This window comes from Podarcis vaucheri (assembly GCF_965113315.1).
Source record: "Podarcis vaucheri genome assembly, chromosome: 10".
In the NCBI taxonomy this organism is placed as follows: domain Eukaryota; kingdom Metazoa; phylum Chordata; class Lepidosauria; order Squamata; family Lacertidae; genus Podarcis; species Podarcis vaucheri.
The window spans coordinates 50,981,158-50,999,423 of record NC_138748.1 but is presented as its reverse complement, the minus strand read 5'-3'; the positions used below and the strand labels follow the sequence as shown (position 1 = coordinate 50,999,423).

The 18,266-nt window shown below is 40.8% G+C and overlaps 1 protein-coding gene and 1 long non-coding RNA gene across 6 annotated transcripts in view; one reads left to right on the top strand and one right to left on the bottom strand.

Moving 5' to 3' along the window:
• The window catches only part of LOC309542119, an 87,934-nt gene that overhangs the window by 9,782 nt on the left and 59,886 nt on the right, over window positions 1–18,266 (top strand). The window lies entirely within an intron of this gene.
• Window positions 767–18,266, bottom strand: part of IGF1 (insulin like growth factor 1) — a 68,206-nt gene continuing 50,706 nt past the window's right edge. For 2 of the 5 annotated variants that reach the window (XM_082240667.1, XM_082240671.1), the window contains exons 3-6: window positions 14,000–14,181; window positions 11,618–11,673; window positions 8,243–9,883; window positions 767–8,087 (exon numbers count right to left, since the gene is read on the bottom strand). In XM_082240667.1, coding sequence (XP_082096793.1) covers window positions 9,823–9,883; window positions 11,618–11,673; window positions 14,000–14,181 — 299 coding nt within the window. In that variant the 3' untranslated portion in view covers window positions 767–8,087; window positions 8,243–9,822. Of the gene's footprint in view, window positions 8,088–8,242; window positions 9,884–9,904; window positions 11,674–13,999; window positions 14,182–18,266 lie in introns of those variants that run through there. The other 3 variants (XM_082240668.1, XM_082240669.1, XM_082240670.1) reach the window with 3 other exon arrangements.

Below are 18,266 nucleotides of genomic sequence, written 5' to 3'. Positions count from 1 at the left end.
CTGAGTGTGGCCACTCCAATAAGAATGGAAAGATCTGTCAATATCAGTTCACTCAGTTTCTCATTTTCCCAATCTTAAATTCCACATTTGTGCAGCAGTTTGCAGTTTTAAAGAAAAGAAAAGAAAAACACTGTACTATATTGTTAGTGAATTTTTTCCCCTAATAAACACATTTGGGGTGAAGTTTTGACTAATGTGCACCTTTTTGCAAGCAGTTTCTCTTAATATACTGCATGTTATTTTCACTAATATATTCATTTTTATGCATACGTTCCCCTAACATATGTATTTTTTGTTAACATTGGTCATGTTTTTGTTTCGCTTTAAAGGAGGGGTGAATAATCTTTTTTTTGTGTGTGTGTGTGTTTTTGCCTCTGAAGGTTGCATTCCCTTGGGAGTAATATGTCAGATTCTGCATACCATCAGTTAGCAGGGCTGGAGCCACTCCATACCCTTTCTTACACAGCACTGATTTATTTGCACAGGCATACAAGGATGCGCTCCATTCATTCTCACTCACACAGCCTCCAGCCTCCATTCATCTATCATCCATTCATCCCACACTCTTTCTCTCTCTTTCTAAAGGGGGGGGGGCAGGAGAAAGAAAGAGTGTGGGTGGTGATAACTTAAGAGAGAGAGCACTGATTATCTTAATTTAAGATCACCAGCCAACACTCTTTCTGTGCTTTCTCTCACATGTGCAGAGCCTGAGTCTAAAGCAATTGCTTTATAGCCAAAGAAGTCAGAGCTATCCTAGAGCAAGAAAGATGCTTAGCACAGTTATGTTTATTAACCATTATTCTTTATTAGACCTCACAGAGGTGTCAACTATACATACAAATACATTAGAAAGATACCCTCTTACAGTAATGTTTCACATTTTGGACTGGATCTCAAGAGGGAGCAAACAGTTCAGTACATTCTACCAACCTAAGGTTGCCATAGTCTTTATTTTATTATACAGTGTGACCAAGCCCTTTTTATTTTTTTACTGCATCAGTGGATATTTAGAAAAACAAACAATGAAAACCAGACAACTAGCTCTTGAGATCTTTTGGACCTATCATGATAAATGCATATAAAGAGCTTTTTAAGAAGCATGAATACACTATTGGTTTATGGATCAATGTTTACCGGGTTAGAAAGTTTGCACAGAGTGGGGGACATGGCTAAATGGTTCCGAGGTACCGGTGAAATAGTAAGATCAGTTTTTTCTTTTCGCAAGCACTAAAACCTTCATTACTTGGCATTCCTGTGTATCTGTGGAAAGCTTACCAGTGCTAAATGGGGAGAATAATGGGGTGAGTTCTACTGTTGAAGTAGTTGTTTGAGTGGGGTGGGGGGTTCTGCAACACACTGATGTTACATACACAGTATGAAATATTATTTACTTGTCATTAGGTCATGACAGTTTGCATTTTGAATGAGCACAGGGAAAATAAAAACTGTACAAATCCAAATATTTACAGCCCAATCTACAAAGCATTGTGCTGGTGCATTGCCCATCTATCTCAGTACGACATATGCTGCCAAAGTGTTTCAAGGATTATGGACTTTTTTTGGTGTGTGGGAGGAGCTGACAGGGTGAGCAAATGATGTCTCTCATCATGGTTTTTGCTGATATGCTTGCCATCAATAGTCTTCAGTAGTGAATTTATATGAATTCAAGTGCCCACATACAACCATGCTTGTATAATCTAAACCCTGAGGTTGCACATACCTTTTCTTAAGATGTAAGTGGGCCAGTTCATGTTCTGATGTTGACCATACTCTTAATTTAAGGTAAGGGGGCCAGCTCATATTTTTGTTTGGAAGAATGGCATTGTGGAAAACAAATGAATATTAATCTCAACATTTAGCACTTGGGCAGCTAAGTAACTGAAAATACATATAAGCTAGATGGCTAATTATGACATTCTAGCTTTGCAGAAGGTCACTTATCCAGGTATCAGTCAGTCCTTGATCCTGTTGTCTTATAGATTAGATTATGCTGGACTCGTACGGAAAAATATCGGCTGGAGGCATACTGGAAATGTGCATTTAGTTTTGTTGTTAGCTGTGCCTCTAGAGATGTACGGTACTTATAACAAGCATGTGGTACTTCAAAGTCTCCCAGAACTATGTGAAACACTTCACCACATTCTGATTGTTTTTTTAAAGCAGCATATGTCCTTTCCCACTAAGGAATCTTGTTTTTGGCTCGCAAAACCTATTCAGGAAAAAACATGCTGTAACACACCAGCTGGTTGCTTCAGTTGCTTCGTTACTCTCCTTGGGTCACAATTGATTTCCATCACTGGAATTGGTTAGAAATGCATCAGAGTCACTCTGTCATACCTCAAAGTAAAAGTTGTTCTCATTTACTGTATAGTGTAAGGAAGCTTGCCCTTGTGTAAGTTTGATGCAGGCAAGTTCCTTGCTTAAGGCTCCAGTCCTCAATGGGGCTTGTGCCGGCGGAGCGCTTTGGGGATTGGGCTGCAAGTGGAAATAAACCTAAATTACAAAACAGTTTTGGTAGACTGCTTACAACAGGCATTTAAGCTAATGGATCGATTACAAGAAAGTAGCAACAACAATTAAGGCGTGCAAAATCATGTACATGCATGGAGCCTCCCCCCTCCCCAGCACACAACCTTGGCTAGCAAAGACATGTTCAAAGTGCTCTATCCCCGTAAATTTCATTTTGCAATAGCAAAGTGCTGTTCATAAATTAAGGGCAATGGAGTACTGCATTTTCTCCTTTGCAAGTAAAAAAGGAAAGGTCTCATTAGGCAGGATTTGGACATAGGTTGCGGCCCACAGGCCAATGAAATAGGACCACCATAGCCATTTTGGGCACATGAAGTTCTGCAAGCTCAAGTAAAGCTTTTTTTGCCACTGCTGATGTTGGGAGCATCCAACTAAACACCTGTGTTAGGTTACATCTTGGCCATCAGCAGCTCCATTCCTTTCCATGAATTGAGGAAATGTTCTGCATATGTAGTATGGATTCCCACTGATGTGCACAGATTATTTGCTGCCATGAAGGAGAATAGGGGCCACTTCTGCACATGTGAGGCTCCAGGTTGTGTGAGTCCAGTACCTTCAGTGAAATATGTATGAATGTACTCAAAACTGGGCATCCATCTCTATCTACAGTCATCGTGCTATGTGTATTGCCACATTAAGCAATGAAATAATCCATCAGTGCCATTGAGTACCAATAACAATCCCTATTGATGTAAGTGAGGCAGGGCAATTCAACCAACACTAAAGTTTTCTGGTTTAATGCTGTTGTAGCTTAGTTTGAGGAATTATGTAATTTAAAAAGAGAGAGAGATAAAGCAAATAATAAATTAAAAAATGAATGAATGAATGAAAAACATATTTTCAGACATGGGTACCATATGGTTATACTTCTTAAGGGTCCAAGATTGGCTGTGGCTCCTTGTCATGTACCCTAGTCATATACCCTTTAGAAAACCTAAGTCTGCTTCTTTTAATGTGGGAAAATGCTACTTTATATTGAAAGTCAACACTTTCAAGTGCCATTATTTTCCTCCCATAATGAAAGTAGGATGACTCCTCATGCCAAGCATATGTTGCCAAATTCCGCATGCAAGTTGTACATAACCTATAGCCTTACTTTTAAGGTTACTTAGCCACAAAATCACCCCATTTAGTGACCATTATAAAATGAACAGGCTTTCTTAGCAAAGCAAGACATTATTCAGGAGCAGCCCAAAAAAAGAAAAGAAAAAGAAAAAGAAAAGAAATTTAATGATTTTCAGCAAGAAGTGCATCAAGCAACATTTCACACATTAATTCAGTCAGTCTTTCTTCACTGTTTCCCCCCCCCCTTTTATAATGTTTTTGATTATGCATCAGATAGTCTGCATCCTTGGACTTAAGTTTATTGGTGACCAATTATCAGTAGATCTATTTGGTATCTACTCATTGGTATCTGTGAAATTTAAACACAGAGGTAGGGTGTCAACCCCAATATTATGTGCAGTTGTAGCAGCAAATAAGCAAGTTAGAAGTAGACCTGTGAAACATCTGGGCCCATGTTATTATCTGGTATTAGGATCTAAACTGGGAAATCATGGCAACGCTATAGAGTAGTGAGCAATACTATGCCAGAAAAGAAAGACCACAAGAATAAACAGTGGGTTGGATCCTGGCAAAGTCATGCTATGGTCCTGTTTTAAAAGTTAATCATGACAAATATTCCACATTGATTTGAATGGGATCTAATTATGACTGCACACCGAATTGACAGGGAGACATTTTGAAAAAGGTTGCTGTATGCAAATCATGGTGGCCACTTGCACAATTTCCCAAAGTCAATTGCATGGGCAACCAGATGTATGAACAGGAGGTAGAGGTAGAAGTGTAACTGTGGTCTAACGGGGCTGCAACTAACAAGCAGCACAAGGTAAATTTTCCTTATTGTCTGAAACAGGATGTCCCTGCAGCCAAGGGCCCTTTCCAAATAGTCCAGGTTTGTTGTTGTTGTTGTTGTAGTAGTAAGCATAGGATTAACAGTAGTCCCATTCTCCATTATGACCTCATTTTCTGTGTAATTGGAGTGGGGTTGCCTAGCAAAAACATATTGAAAGAGACATGTATTCCACTGCTGGAGAGCAGGAGTGCACAGCTGGTGTGCGTGAGACAAAGTAAACCTATAGAGAGAGAGAGTTTTCAAAAATGGTACCAGTGAGCAGAGAAGGAACGTGTATGGCTAGGTGTTGTGATGTCACAGTGACCATTCAATAGATGGCTGTGGTAGTAGCACAGCAAAGTTATCCAAGAAGTGCTAGTGAATGAAACACATGCTTTTGAAGTGTTGGTTATGTCTGGTTTGCAAATATAAGGCTGTGCTGATACATTTCAGTGAAAACAGCTACAGCATAAGATTTCTGAAAATAAATAATGCAAGTGAGAAGCAGAAAGTTGTGGTTATGTTGCAGGTTATTGAAAAGTGGATTTCCCCCCCCAAAACATGCACCCTTCATGCAATCAGTGTGGAGCTAGATACAGATGCTAGTATATCTCTAAGGTAGCATGATAGAGCTATCAATGTCCAAGGGCACATATGTTAATTTCTCCTGTCCATATTGTAGTTGTGTATGTGCCATGTAATAAATGGCAAGAGAGACGGCATAGCTCAGTGGTTCAGAAGGTGCCAGGTTCAATCCCTAGCATCTTCAGGTAAAAAGATAAGGTAGCGAGGAGAAAATAGCTCCCTCTTTGAGACCCCGCAGAGCTTCTGCCTGTCAGACAAAACAATACTGGGCTTGTTGGACCAAGAGTATGATTTGGTATAATATAACTTCATAAGTATGTTTTAAATTTCAAGTTTCACACACCCCTTCAAATATTGTCTTGGAGGGAATTAAGGAGAGACTCCAATAGCCTTGTTTAGAATTTGCAGAAATGAGTTTGTAAAACAGAAGCCACTTGGGAAGGTGGCAAAATCTAATCGTGCTTTAAACATTTGGATGACTAGAGACTGTAGTGACCTGGCCAGCAACTCACTTTCTTGGAGAGCTACTTTTATGAGGGATGGTTGGCCAGCTCAGCATCTCTGGGCTAGGTTTAGCCCAAGTGTCTCCAGTGGCAATGTGGGACAGAGAAAGTAAAGATGTGCACTATGAACAGTGTTTGTTGAATTATTCTGCCTTCAAGCATGTGAAAAACTATTGGCCCTGTTCCAGCAGTTGTGACTAAATCTCATTAAAGCAACAGGTCTTCAGCTAGTTTATGAGACTAACTTGTCACAATTTGAATTTGAAGTCAGCTGGAACCACTATCTGTACCTAGCCTCAATCTTTCAAGGGAAATGAAAATATTGTCTAGTTGTGTCTTTGTTAGAGTGGTATCTCTATATTGTATTATATGTAGTCAAGTTTCAGATATTCTTATAACCTCCTTCATGTAAAAGTCAAACAGAAAAAAATTGTACACAAGATACTGTGTTTGAGCAATGATAGTCCTTGTAGGATACTGTAATATTATGATAAGCAAAAATGTCTATTGCAGGATTAAAATGAATATAGGTTTGCATTTAGGATTTGTTTCTCCTTCAAGACAGGAATTTGATTTACATGATTTACCAAATGGTGCTTCTTTATAGTTAATGGCTTGAGAGGAAAGTCACCAATGAAGACTTGTGACTTGTTAAATAGAGCAAAAAATCCTAATCCCCCTTTTAAAAATAATCATCAAATGCACAGGCATTTAAACTAGAGAAGCCATTTGAAACCAGACCAACGGAAAGTCTCTTTGAATAAACTATAAAATGTACGGCATACTTGTTTGAACTGCAATGATATTTTTAAAAGAGGAATCAGTGGTATATATTGTGTCTTTAATAAATTACTACAATTCATTTCCAGGCTAAAAGTAGTTTTGAAACACATTAAATAGATTGAATATACTTTCATCAGAACAATTTCCCCCCTATCTAAACGCAAAGAATCTCCAATCAGATTTAACTTTCATTTAAAAAGAACCATAAAGGTCTCATTTTTGCACATTTTGATGTTTGTGAAAACCAAATAAAGTTTTTCTTTTTTAAAAAAAAAATCACACATACAGACTCAATGCATGCACACAATTTCAGTTTCACAGAATGCTAGCCATATATTTTCAACTCTTTCTCAAAAGCTACAGAATATGTCACTTCTTCTCCCCACCCCTATTAGAAATGGATGTTTTTTTCTTTTCACTTCAAGGCATTTTTTAAAAAAAAATAGCTGTGATTTGTACCTAAACTGATTTCTCTATAAATATACGTTTTATGTTTGTGGGCCTACCCTTGAGTTATCTGTTATAGATAAAATAAACTCAATACAGTGGTACCTCGGGTTACATACGCTTCAGGTTACAAATGCTTCAGGTTACAGACTCTGCTAACCCAGAAATAGTGCTTCAGGTTAAGAACTTTGCTTCGGGATGAGAACAGAAATCGTGCTCCAGCAGCGCGGCAGCAGCAGGAGGCCCCATTAGCTAAAGTGGTGCTTCAGGTTAAGAACAGTTTCAGGTTAAGTACGAACCTCTGGAACGAATTAAGTACTTAACCCGAGGTACCACTGTACACTTTTGTCTCAACCAAGCTAAGGAGATCCATACATGTAAGTTGGCTTCTATGCATGGATCACTGGCAAGAAAGAAGTACTGTTTTGGGGGGTCAGGTGTGGAGGACCTTGAATGGGGTAGCTGTGCCCCTGAAGCACCAGGTGTGCAACCTGGGAGTCATTTTGGACTCACAGCTATCCATGGAGGTGCAGGTCAATTCTGTGTCCAAGGCAGCTGTCTCCCAGCTCCATCTGGTACGGAGGTTGAGATACTACCTGCCTATGAACTGTCTTGCCAGAGTGGTACATGCTCTGGTTATCTCCTGCTTGGACTACTGCAATGCATTCTATGTGTGGGCTACCTCTGAAGGTGACTCGAAAACTACAATTAATCCAGAATGCGGCAGCTATACTGGTGACTGAGAGTAGCTGCGGAGACATATGGTCTTGAAATACCCACATTGGCTCTCAGTACATTTCCGAGCACAATTCAAAGTTTTGGTGCTGACCTTTAAAGCCCTAAACGGCCTCAGCCCAGTATACCTGAAGGAGCATCTGCACCTCCATCGTTCAGCCTGGACACTGAGGTCCAGTGCCGAGGGACTTCTGGTGGTTCCCTCACTGCGAGAAGTGAGGTTACAGGGAACCAGGCAAGGGGCCTTCTCAGTAGTGGCGCCCACCCTGTTAATGCCCTCCGATCAAGGAAATAAACAACTATCTGACTTTTAGAAGACATCTGAAGGTAGCCCTGTTTAGGGAAGTTTTTAATGTCTGATGTTTTACAATTTTTTATGTAGTGTAAGCTGCCCAGAGAGGCTGGGGAAACCCAGCCACATGGATGAGGATATAAATAAAATTATTATTATTATTATTATTATTATTATTATTATTATTATTATGTAGTTCAGGAACCATGGATAGAAAAAGTATTTTTTTTTTAACGGCACTCTGTGTTTTAGGACTTCATTCATGCATGCAGAAGGCGCGAGTAAGGCTCAAGTGTGTCTTTCTTGTTGTGTGAAAACACTCCAGGGATCAGTGGCGTAGCGTGGGGGGTGCAGGGGGGGCCGGCCTCACCGGGCGCAACATCTGGGGGTTAGGGTTAGGGGGCGCAAATCCACGGGTTAGGGGGCGCAAATTACTTGCCTTGCCCCGGGTGCTGACAACCCACGCTACGCCACTGCCAGGGATTATCACCCTTTGAATGATAATTTGGACTTCTGGTCTTAACCAAGGCCAGGATGAAAGGTTTTTGTAATTTGGTGTAATTAGAATGGATTATATCCATATGGCGACTTTGCCTTAGTGGAAAGTGCCATATTGTATTCTGCTCCAGAGGGACTCTGGGGGAGGTGGTGGACTTAAGTGGGTAAGGGGATTTGAAGAAAATCAAGTGAAAGGTGATTTCCACCAAGGCAATGTAACCACTGCATACAAACAATCCCAATGTTACCCCTGTGCAAGAATGCATGATGCTTTTAATGAGTGGAGGACTGTGCCATGACCCAAAGTTCCACGCAGGCATCCTGTCACAAGCGCAGTATTGTCCCCTTCATTAAACAGAATGGGAGCCTATAGGGTGCCCTGGAACACTCACAGGCACACTGGAGCTTCTGAGTGCGGCTTACGGATTTAATCCATTAAGCACTGTTGTATTGCAACATTCATTCATCCCAATGGGGTTAGAGCAGTATCCCTATATATCCCACCAAAACAAATGGAAATTAAGCTGCAGCAGTACTTAGTAAGCCCTACACTTCTGTTCTGATAATGTGACACCTAACATTAGTATTAATCTTGGCAATTTTATTTTTCTCTCATTTTTTTTTTAAATGTAAGTACTGTCCCAAATCCCCCCCCCCCTTTTAAAATGACAAAAAGTTGAAAAATTATGGCTAGGCAAGTTTCTATTTTAAAAAGCAAAATCTATATATCTGTCAATTTATTTTTTAAAAAATATGCATATACTTTCTTTTATAGTTTTTTTTTAAGTCAAGTACTTTCTTAAACAAAACAATAGCACCACTTTGGCATAGCTGACCAAATCAGTAAAAGGTAAAGCAAAATTGCTCCAGGTCCCCCCTGTCCCCCCCCCAATCCTTCATTTGTATATCTCTTGCTTGTAAAAATGGAGTATACTTGAATACAGCAGAAGACTTCATATGTATATACATTCATAGGTTCCAGCCTCCATCCAAAGATATGTAAAAATTACTGCTAGGTACGAATAAAATTGATATCCTTTCAGAGGGCCAACACAAGACTGTTGCAACATCTGAGCCTGTTTTGCATTAAATCTGAGCTTATGCAGCATGATCCTATGCAGAAAGTAAACCTCTCTATGTCCCATTGAACTGAATGCCTTTGTTGATATGGGCAGGTCAGGATTACAATGCAATCCCAGCCCCATTGAGTTGAATGAGACATTCTCCAAGGAAGGGGTGCAGAGAAAGCAAGTGAGGCTTATTTGCACACAGTTACCATACTTATTGCATGCAAGTGTTTTTAGGACAGTCTAAAATTACATGATGTTATTTTATTTATTGGCTTGTTTCCTCACTGTAGTCTTTACTAAAACATTACTGAGTCAAATGATTTGTGGGTTGCTTGCTTCTCACCTTGGCTCCAGTTAGAGTTCCTATTCATGTCACAGTTTAAATAAAGTCTTACGGAGCACCAAGGTAGGCATTGCAATCTTTTTTTTGGGGGGGGGAGTTGAAGGGTAGTACCACCTGGGACTCAAGTTACATAATCAGCAGAATCACATGGTGAGGTTCTTGCTGGACAGTATCATTTTGGAAATACTCTGGGCACGGAATACCCTGCAAACGAAAAAGTAGCGTGTCAGGGAGAAAATGAGGTTAAAATCATTTTTCCTTATTGCTATTTTTCTGTATATAGGCAGTTTTATATACAGGCAAACATTTCAGACCTGCAATCTCCCATCTGCAGTCCTAAGTGGTACAGTACAGCAAGAGTCTTCTGGTTGCATTGCTCAGGTCTACTTGATGATGTCCCAGATATTTAGTTTACAGTGATAAGAAAGTAGTGTTATAAACCAGAGCCTAGAAGAACTTAGGGAAATCACCAAGGACCTGGCACACTAGGGAAGCACCAGTTGGGTACACGTGTTGCCAAGCCATAATTTGTATCTTTTCAATGTCACTCAGAGCTAATTCCCAAATTGCCACTAGCCAAGAACGAGATGCCAGTTTCTTTGGAGTGGCATCATGCATTGGTTTGTATGTTGCCACTCAGTTAGATAAACAGAGTCAGACAAAAATCTCATCAGTATGGGATAGCAATGTTATTACTTGATATTGGTAGTTATTTTTTTTTAATTATTTGGAAGCCTTTTTTAAAATTATGCATGTGTTTCCTACAAATTCCTTCCCTTTCACCTTGGGCTTAGTTCTCACGCAACTCCACTGTTATTTTGCTTTTACCTCTTACTGTTTTTGCCAGACCCTTCCATAAAACAAGCTACAAAATAGCACCATTGTACTATGAAACAGTTTTACATAATGTTGATTATATGTGTGTTATTGATATGCTAATTTTTTTTACATACTGCACTATATGGAGGAAAAGACGTTTTATTTATAGTGTGGCAAAATAACTCATCACCTGAAAAAATCACCAAGGATTTAAGATAACCTTTTGTGTGCTCTTAACTGATTCTAAACAACAAAAAACAACACCCCAATTGTCCATGTTGTATCTATTTGTATCTTCATGTGTTGTGGTGGTGAGCCTTTGTCTTAAAATCTGTTACCCTGATCCAGCAATTTGTTGCAAACAAGGGTTTCTCATGCACATGTGGAGCTCAAGTGTATGCAGTCAGTCCCATTCACTTCAATGACTGAGAGTGTAATGTGTGTAGCCACTTTATCCATCAAAGTAAATGGTGCTTCCATTCTACACAGGAACTCTGTGTGCATATTGAACCATGTAAGGATCCCTAACTGGGGTGAATGCATACAACTCACATGTTGTCAGAATGCTACTGGTGTAATTGAAGTGTTACTGTCGCTGCTACTGGGAATGCCAAACTGTGCAAATATAAAAGGGGCAAACAAACAATGGTATCAGACACTGCAAGACAGAGTCTGTTGCTTGTATGGAAGTGCAAATATTAAAGACAAAACAAAAAAACATAACCCACTTAGACAAAGCTGGTGAATGACTCCAACAGCAGGGTTCATAAGTTAATTTAGTGCAATTGGATCCATCAAAGGCCTGTACATCTGGTGGCTTTTGAGGGGCACAGGATTCATTGTGTCTCTCTGTGTATGTGTCTATATATGTATGTGTGTGTGTGTAGGACATTTATAGCAGGTGAACAATTAGAACAGCGATCTGCCAGTCTCAGAAACATTTTAGCACTGAGTTGATTTCTATTGGAATGTTTACTTGCATTGTTCATTGGGAGAATGCCCATTAGTGGAAATTTCATCAAGCTTATTGAACTTTAGTGTTTTGTCCAATTTATTTACAGCAAAGTATCCTGCAGATGGCACATTCATTCTTCACTTTTATGGATGATATTTTCTTACATTCTGTAGTTCCTGTTTCCTGTGTTTCCTCTACTCGTGTTCTTCAAATGCACTTCCTGAAAATGAAAGAAAATATTTACTTATAGAGACCTTTCAGCACACTTTACAATTTATTTATTTTTTTAAAAAAATGTTATTCACCCTCACAAACTATATTATATTTAGAAACCTCTCTCTGAACATGAGATGATGGTGTGTTAACCTCTAGAAATAACATTCCTTTTCTTTGCACCAGTGCTTTGATTATCACTGGAGTGGCTGCAATGACAGTGCAGTGTACAAATGCTACTTTTGTCTGAGTGACAAACTTTTGTGACTAACTTGAACAGCTGAGATCATTTAAAATCAATGGAGGCATCTGGTTTGTGTTTGAATATCCTCCCAGCCTTAATGAGACTTTTCCATGCAGCCAATGATATCAATGGAACAAAATCACTCTGAGAGCTTGGTCTCATTCCCATAGGATGATTTGTCTCAGTTTGATCACTCTAAGTTTTCTTGACAGGCTGTGGTCTGTTCTTGCAGGAGGCAAACTGGTTTATGGTCCACATCTGGCTCCTGATCAGCCTGGGAAAGATGGTTTAAATAAGCCAATGCATTTATCTGACTGATTTGGAATTCTAGGCCACCTTGTTCCTAAGACTTGGCAAAGGCTAGAATATTAAAAAACCACCATTAAACTTTTGTTTAATATTACTTTTTTACGTAAGACCCACAGATTTCACTTGGATAATTGTGCATTGGATTGTAGTTTTTAAAAAAGAAAGAATTTATAAGAGGGGTGTTTTATAAATGTTTTTAAAACATTAAAAAAATGTTTTTAAAAATCAGTAAGAGTAATTAAAATTAAGAATTGACATTGGGCAGGTGTTTTCTCTGTATTTTTTTCCCAGTGCTCATCTAAAACTTTTCTGCATAGGCAAGCCTAGTCAGACATGTAAAGCTGTTGTGTGTTTTCAACTATAATCTTAGCTTAGAACGTATACATTTACCTGTTGATTTTATTCATTTCACTTTTTATATGCTCATTTTTAACACTGATAATTACTGACAGTTCTATGGCATGTCTTATATTCTTTGTGAACTGCTTGGAAGTTTTATTTACAGTTACGCTTTATACAATTTTTCTTAAATGAAAACAAATGATCAGAAATCCACCTTAAAATGCCTGCTGAAATAGGAAAGTCTTTGACAAGCACTTGACATTAAGCGGGGGGGGGGGGGAGAGACACACACAGACCATCTAATCTCAATTGGCAGTGAGTTCCACAGGAGTGTTGTTGCTGTTGATGATAATTAATAATAATCATCTTCTCTGAAAGGCAGCTTGTCCACCACTATTGATCTTCCTTTGTCATACATAGCTACAAGGAACTGCTGGGTATGCTCTGGTGCACTCTATGAATATACACAGGTCTGTAAAGGGATGCGGATGGCGCTGTGGTCTAAAGTTAAACCACAGAGCCTAGGGCTTGCTGATCAGAAGGTTGGCGGTTCGAATCCCCGTGACAGGGGGAGCTCCCGTTGCTCGGTCCCTGCTCCTGCCAACCTAGCAGTTTGAAAGCACATCAAAGTGCAAGTAGATAAATAGGTACTGCTCTGGCAGGAAGGTAAATGGCGTTTCCATGTGCTGCTCTGGTTTGCCAGAAGCGGCTTAGTCATGCTGGCCACATGACCCAGAAGCTGTATGCCGGTTCCCTCGGCCAATAAAGCAAGATGAGTGCTGCAACCCCAGAGTTGGTCACAACTGGACCTAATGGTCAGGGGTCCCTTTACCTTTACGACAGGGCCTAACTGGTATTCTCATGACACTGTTTAAATTCCATATGTGTTCTGCAATAGTATCCAGAAAGCAAGTGTCAAGGCCCCAACAAGCTAGCAGGACCTGCTGCTAATGATTTTGTATGTCCCCAGCCTTAAAGTGTTCTGACTCATTCTGGGCCAAGCATTGTTTAGGCCCCTGACAAGTTATACTCACACGTATCTCTGCTGTAAAACTGAGTTATTTCATGTGGCCTGCTCATGCTGAGGCCTTCTGAGCCTTGAGGCAGACAAGCTGCATTAAGTGAAATTTCATCTATATAACAATAAAAAGGTGAAAGAGGCCTATCCCCCTTTGTACTTGACCATCTTTTTTAAAATAAAAAATGAACAAACAAAAGTTAACAAAAAACTATGGCCGTGCTGCTGCTGTGAAAATAATCCCTAAAACAATGCCCAACAATCTTCAATAATATTATAAATGGATTTTGTTATCTGTGTGAGTTCCCAGGAGCATGAATGCATGAAGAACTAATGGTGCATGAACATCCTTCTGCATCAGTGCTGGAAATCCTCAAATGCAACATATTGGGAGGTTACAGTTGATCATATTCTGCCTACCTTTTGTGCTTTAGGCATATCAGTGTGGCGCTGAGCACGTACAGACCTTGCCGATTTAGGTGGTTTGACAGGAGCGCAGTACATCTCCAGCTGTCTCAGGTCACAGCTCTGGAAGCAACATTCATCCACTATTCCTCGGGTGGGAGGTGGACGCCTATTGCCCCCATACCCTGCAGGTTTACCTAAGTATAACAAAAACCAGTCATTGTTAGAGAAGATGGCATACCCTCCAACATTTCTCCAATGATAATAGGGACATCCCATTCCATAATGATAATTTTACTATTTATACCCCACACATCTTACTCGGTTGCCCCTGCCATTCTGGGCAGCTTCCAACATATATAAAAACATCATAAAACATTAAACACTTAAAAAAACTTCCCTATACAGGATTGCCTTCAGACGGCTTGGGGGTTGGATAACTCCATACCCTCCAACATTTCTCTGATGAAAATAGGGACAATCCTAAGGAAAAGTGGGACATTCCAGGATCAAATCACAAACCGGGACTGCTTCGCTAAATCAGGGACATCCCTGGAAAATAGGGGACTGGGAGGGTCTGAGATGGCCAAAGCCTCAACACACTAACATTAGAGTATTATTAGCTGAGTGGGCCCACAAGAGCAACTGCTATAATATTTTTTACTGGATTCAGTAGCTAAAAAATATTGGCTGAACTCCAAAACGTTGCTGGAGTTCAGTAGGCACATGGCTGTTCAAGGCATGTCTGCAAACAGGGCCATATATTGGAATAGTTATGTGTCCTACTTTACAGTTCTCTGTTTGAAGGGTTGTCCAGGTGCGGTTTAAAGCTAAAAAACCTTAAAGGGAGCAGCAGTGGTCTTGAAGTTGTCGGTCAAAAGTTAAGACCTGGATAGCAGACTAAAAAGGGCACACAGGTCACCTGGGCACAGTCTTGTTCACCACTATGGTGAGAGATGTTGTATTTCTATTTAAGTTGTAGTCATTATTTCTAAATTTGCATCTATGCATATAAATTAGCATGTTTGTTTTTATGCAAATTTCTGCCTCTTTAGCCTTCTTTTTTGATACCACGGTTCGTAATTTTTGGTGTTGTGTCAGATTTTATACACACGAATGCTTGAGTTTCACTCATTCAGGAATCATTTTTTCCACTGTGTTATAATCATAATAAAATAATTGTAATAATAAAGCAAGCAGTGCAAAAGAAAGAAAGAAAGAAAGAACCTTGGAACATGGTTAATGAAAGAAAAACAACTACAAAGTAACTCCACTAAAAGCAATGTAAAATTAATTCTATTGATACCTAGGTTTCCCCTCCTGAATATCATATTTAGCTGGAGCGTTCTGGGCTGACCGCACTGCCATTATGCGATGGCACCATGACCAGTTTTGGCCCAATCGCTGCATGAGCTCCAGGCTTGTGTGACAATCTGCCTCCCCGTCCCCATACATGCAGCCCCTGCCAGTGTATATGGCAGGGCTGTGGAATCTTAAAAAAGGGAGTGCAGGGGCCTTAAAGGTGCACACCCACAATTTATGCAAATCATTGTCCTCTTTTTTGGCAACCAGTAACTGACCACCCTATGCTTTTCTAACTGACTGGTGGTCAGTGTGCTCTGGAAGCCCCATGAGCAAGTGGTCTGAAGGATCAGGAGTACCATGCAAGCTAATCTGATACCCGTGTCATGCAGGTGTTCTTCAGGCTTTGGTGATAAATTACAACACAAAGAGCACATCTCAGTATATTACATCATTAGCCTGTGCCCTAGATTAAGTTGTCATAGATAGGAGCAGTGTGCTTTTTTAAAAAACCTTGCTCAAATCACATCTTGAAAAGACTTTGGCTGCAAACCTATGCACACTTACTTGGGAGAATGCCCCATCGAACACAATGCGAACCACTTCCAAGTAAACATGCAGAGAATTGTGCTGTTAGTGACATTTTGCACTCTTTTTTGTCCAAGTAATTACTAATGAAAAGCCCATGGGACTTGTAATAGCCAGCAGGGCTCTCTACGTAGAGCTAGCCATTGCCACACCACCACTCTCCAGTGCCAGCTTGCAAAAATAAATGAATAAATAATTCTGATAGTTTGCCTTCAGAAGCCACAGAAAACGCATTGCCTTGAATTGATCATTCCATTTAATTAGCTGTATTTCTAAAGAACATAACTAACATAGTGGCAGAGGAAAACAGGCCATTTGCAGGGAGCAGGATAGATACAGCCACCAAACAGCTAACACTGCTGGATCCCTGTTCTGCAGTATACCGTATGTTTCCGTGTATAAGGCGACATTATTTCCTTAGAAATAATAGGCAAAAATTGCGGGTCATCTCATACACGGATAGAAGAGGTGGGACGAGCAATTTGTGGCAGTATGCTGTGGAGCAATTGGCGTGGTGCTCCCCAAAAGCTCTATAACTCTGGGCAATCCCCCCCCCATTTTTTTGTTGTGGTTGTTGTTATACCGGGAAAAATACGGTACTTAGGATAATGAGTAATCCAGCCTCGATTGCACTACTTAAAATGGAGAATCAGTATTCATCAAATAATTTGCATTTACAGCTGAGTGGGCAGAAGAAGCCCAATAGTTGTCCATTCCCCACAACCAGTACGTGTGCTAGTACAAAGAGCAGAATTACAGAGGTCCTGGGACATTGCTTTTCCAGCATCCATGCTAACTGTTGGTGCAACAAACGGCTGCTTGGCCATTGCCTTCGTGTGTCATACAGCATGCTGACTAGCCAGTGTTTTGAGAAAGTTTGCAACATGCTTGTAATGAGTATGGGTTGCTCGTGCGTAAGTTGCCGCCTCTCCTGGCTATGTTGCCTGGTTAAACCTTTCTGTCTGGACAGCCCTTCACTTCGTGGCTGCCTCAGTCGCTAGCATAATCCGTCAGTGGGCGTTTCTTAAACCTTTTCCAACATAAAAGTTGTTTGACGCCAAGTCTCCTCCTACTCTCCCTGCGCGGAAGTCTTCTGCGCAGGGAGGGCGTGGGTAGCGGAGGACCCATGGTCTCCCCGCTGGTGTCCGGTGAAGAGTCCTGGAGCCCTCTTGCCGATTCCCCCATCTGCCCCCCTTTATTTTCCTGCTTGGCAGAGGGTTTTCCTGCTTGGCAGGGGGTTGGACTCGATGGCCCTTGTCGTCTCTTCCAACTCTATGATTCTATGATTCTATTCCTGGTGTTGCGCTGATTTGCTTCCCGATCTGTTGAGCTGCCTCTCTTCCTGCTGGGCCCTTCTCCAGCAACATTTGAGAGCCTTCCCTCTGCCTCTAGCTCCGATGTAAGTTCCCTGACAATGCTGTATTGACTATTGTACCTCCTAGCCATTTCCTTCTGCAGACTATGTTTCCTGCTGTTCAGATTTATAGATCAAATTCAAGGCATTAACAGCAGAAATGGAAACTCCTGCATTGCATCTCTGATGGAGCATTAGTAAACCAAGATGTTCAGAATCTTTGTAGACACGTGCTTCATAGTTTTACTCAGAAGCAAGCCCCACAGAGTACCCATAGGCAATTATTAGTAAGTGTGATTCAGCTGCCTTTGAAACAATATAGCCATTATGCTCAAATGGTTTGCTGGAGCATACTAGTCGAATTTAAAAGAATTGTCAGAGTGCCTGAAATAATTAATGTCTTTTTGTGTGACAGTTCTGACCGTGGTTCCTTCTAAACCATCTCTTCTGAGACAGGGCCGGCCCAAGATATGTTGCTAGTTAAGGTAAAGCACAGGATACTCCCACATTCAAGCAAGAGGCAGAGTTCTCCACTGCAGCTGAGGGCAACAGGCTAGTTTTGCAGGTGTAAGCTAGGGCCCTGTGGCTCTCATAGCTCTGTTCCTGTTGCTTCCTGCCCTTCAGCATCCACCACCTGAAGTGGGCGATTCACTCTATCTAATAGTAGGGCCAGCTGGGATCAGCTACACTCTGGGGTTTCCAGTTGCAAACTCTGGAATAGAGTTCAACCAAGCAGAACTGGAAGTTGCTGCCGCTCAGCTGATCCAGTCCCACTTGGATCAGCTAGGATCTTCCCTTGCAGCCACAGTATAAAATAAAAAAATGGGCCATTATAAAATAAAAAATGGTGTTGTCAGGTGCCTTCCAAAGTAACTGGCTGGGGGCGGAAGAGTTCAGGATTCAGCCCAGCAGGCAGCATAGTTCCTTCCTTCCTGGGACATAGATTGTAGTGCAGTGGTACCTCGGGTTAAGAACTTAATTCGTTCCAGAGGTCCGTTCTTAACCTGAAACTGTTCTTAACCTGAGGTTCCATTTTAG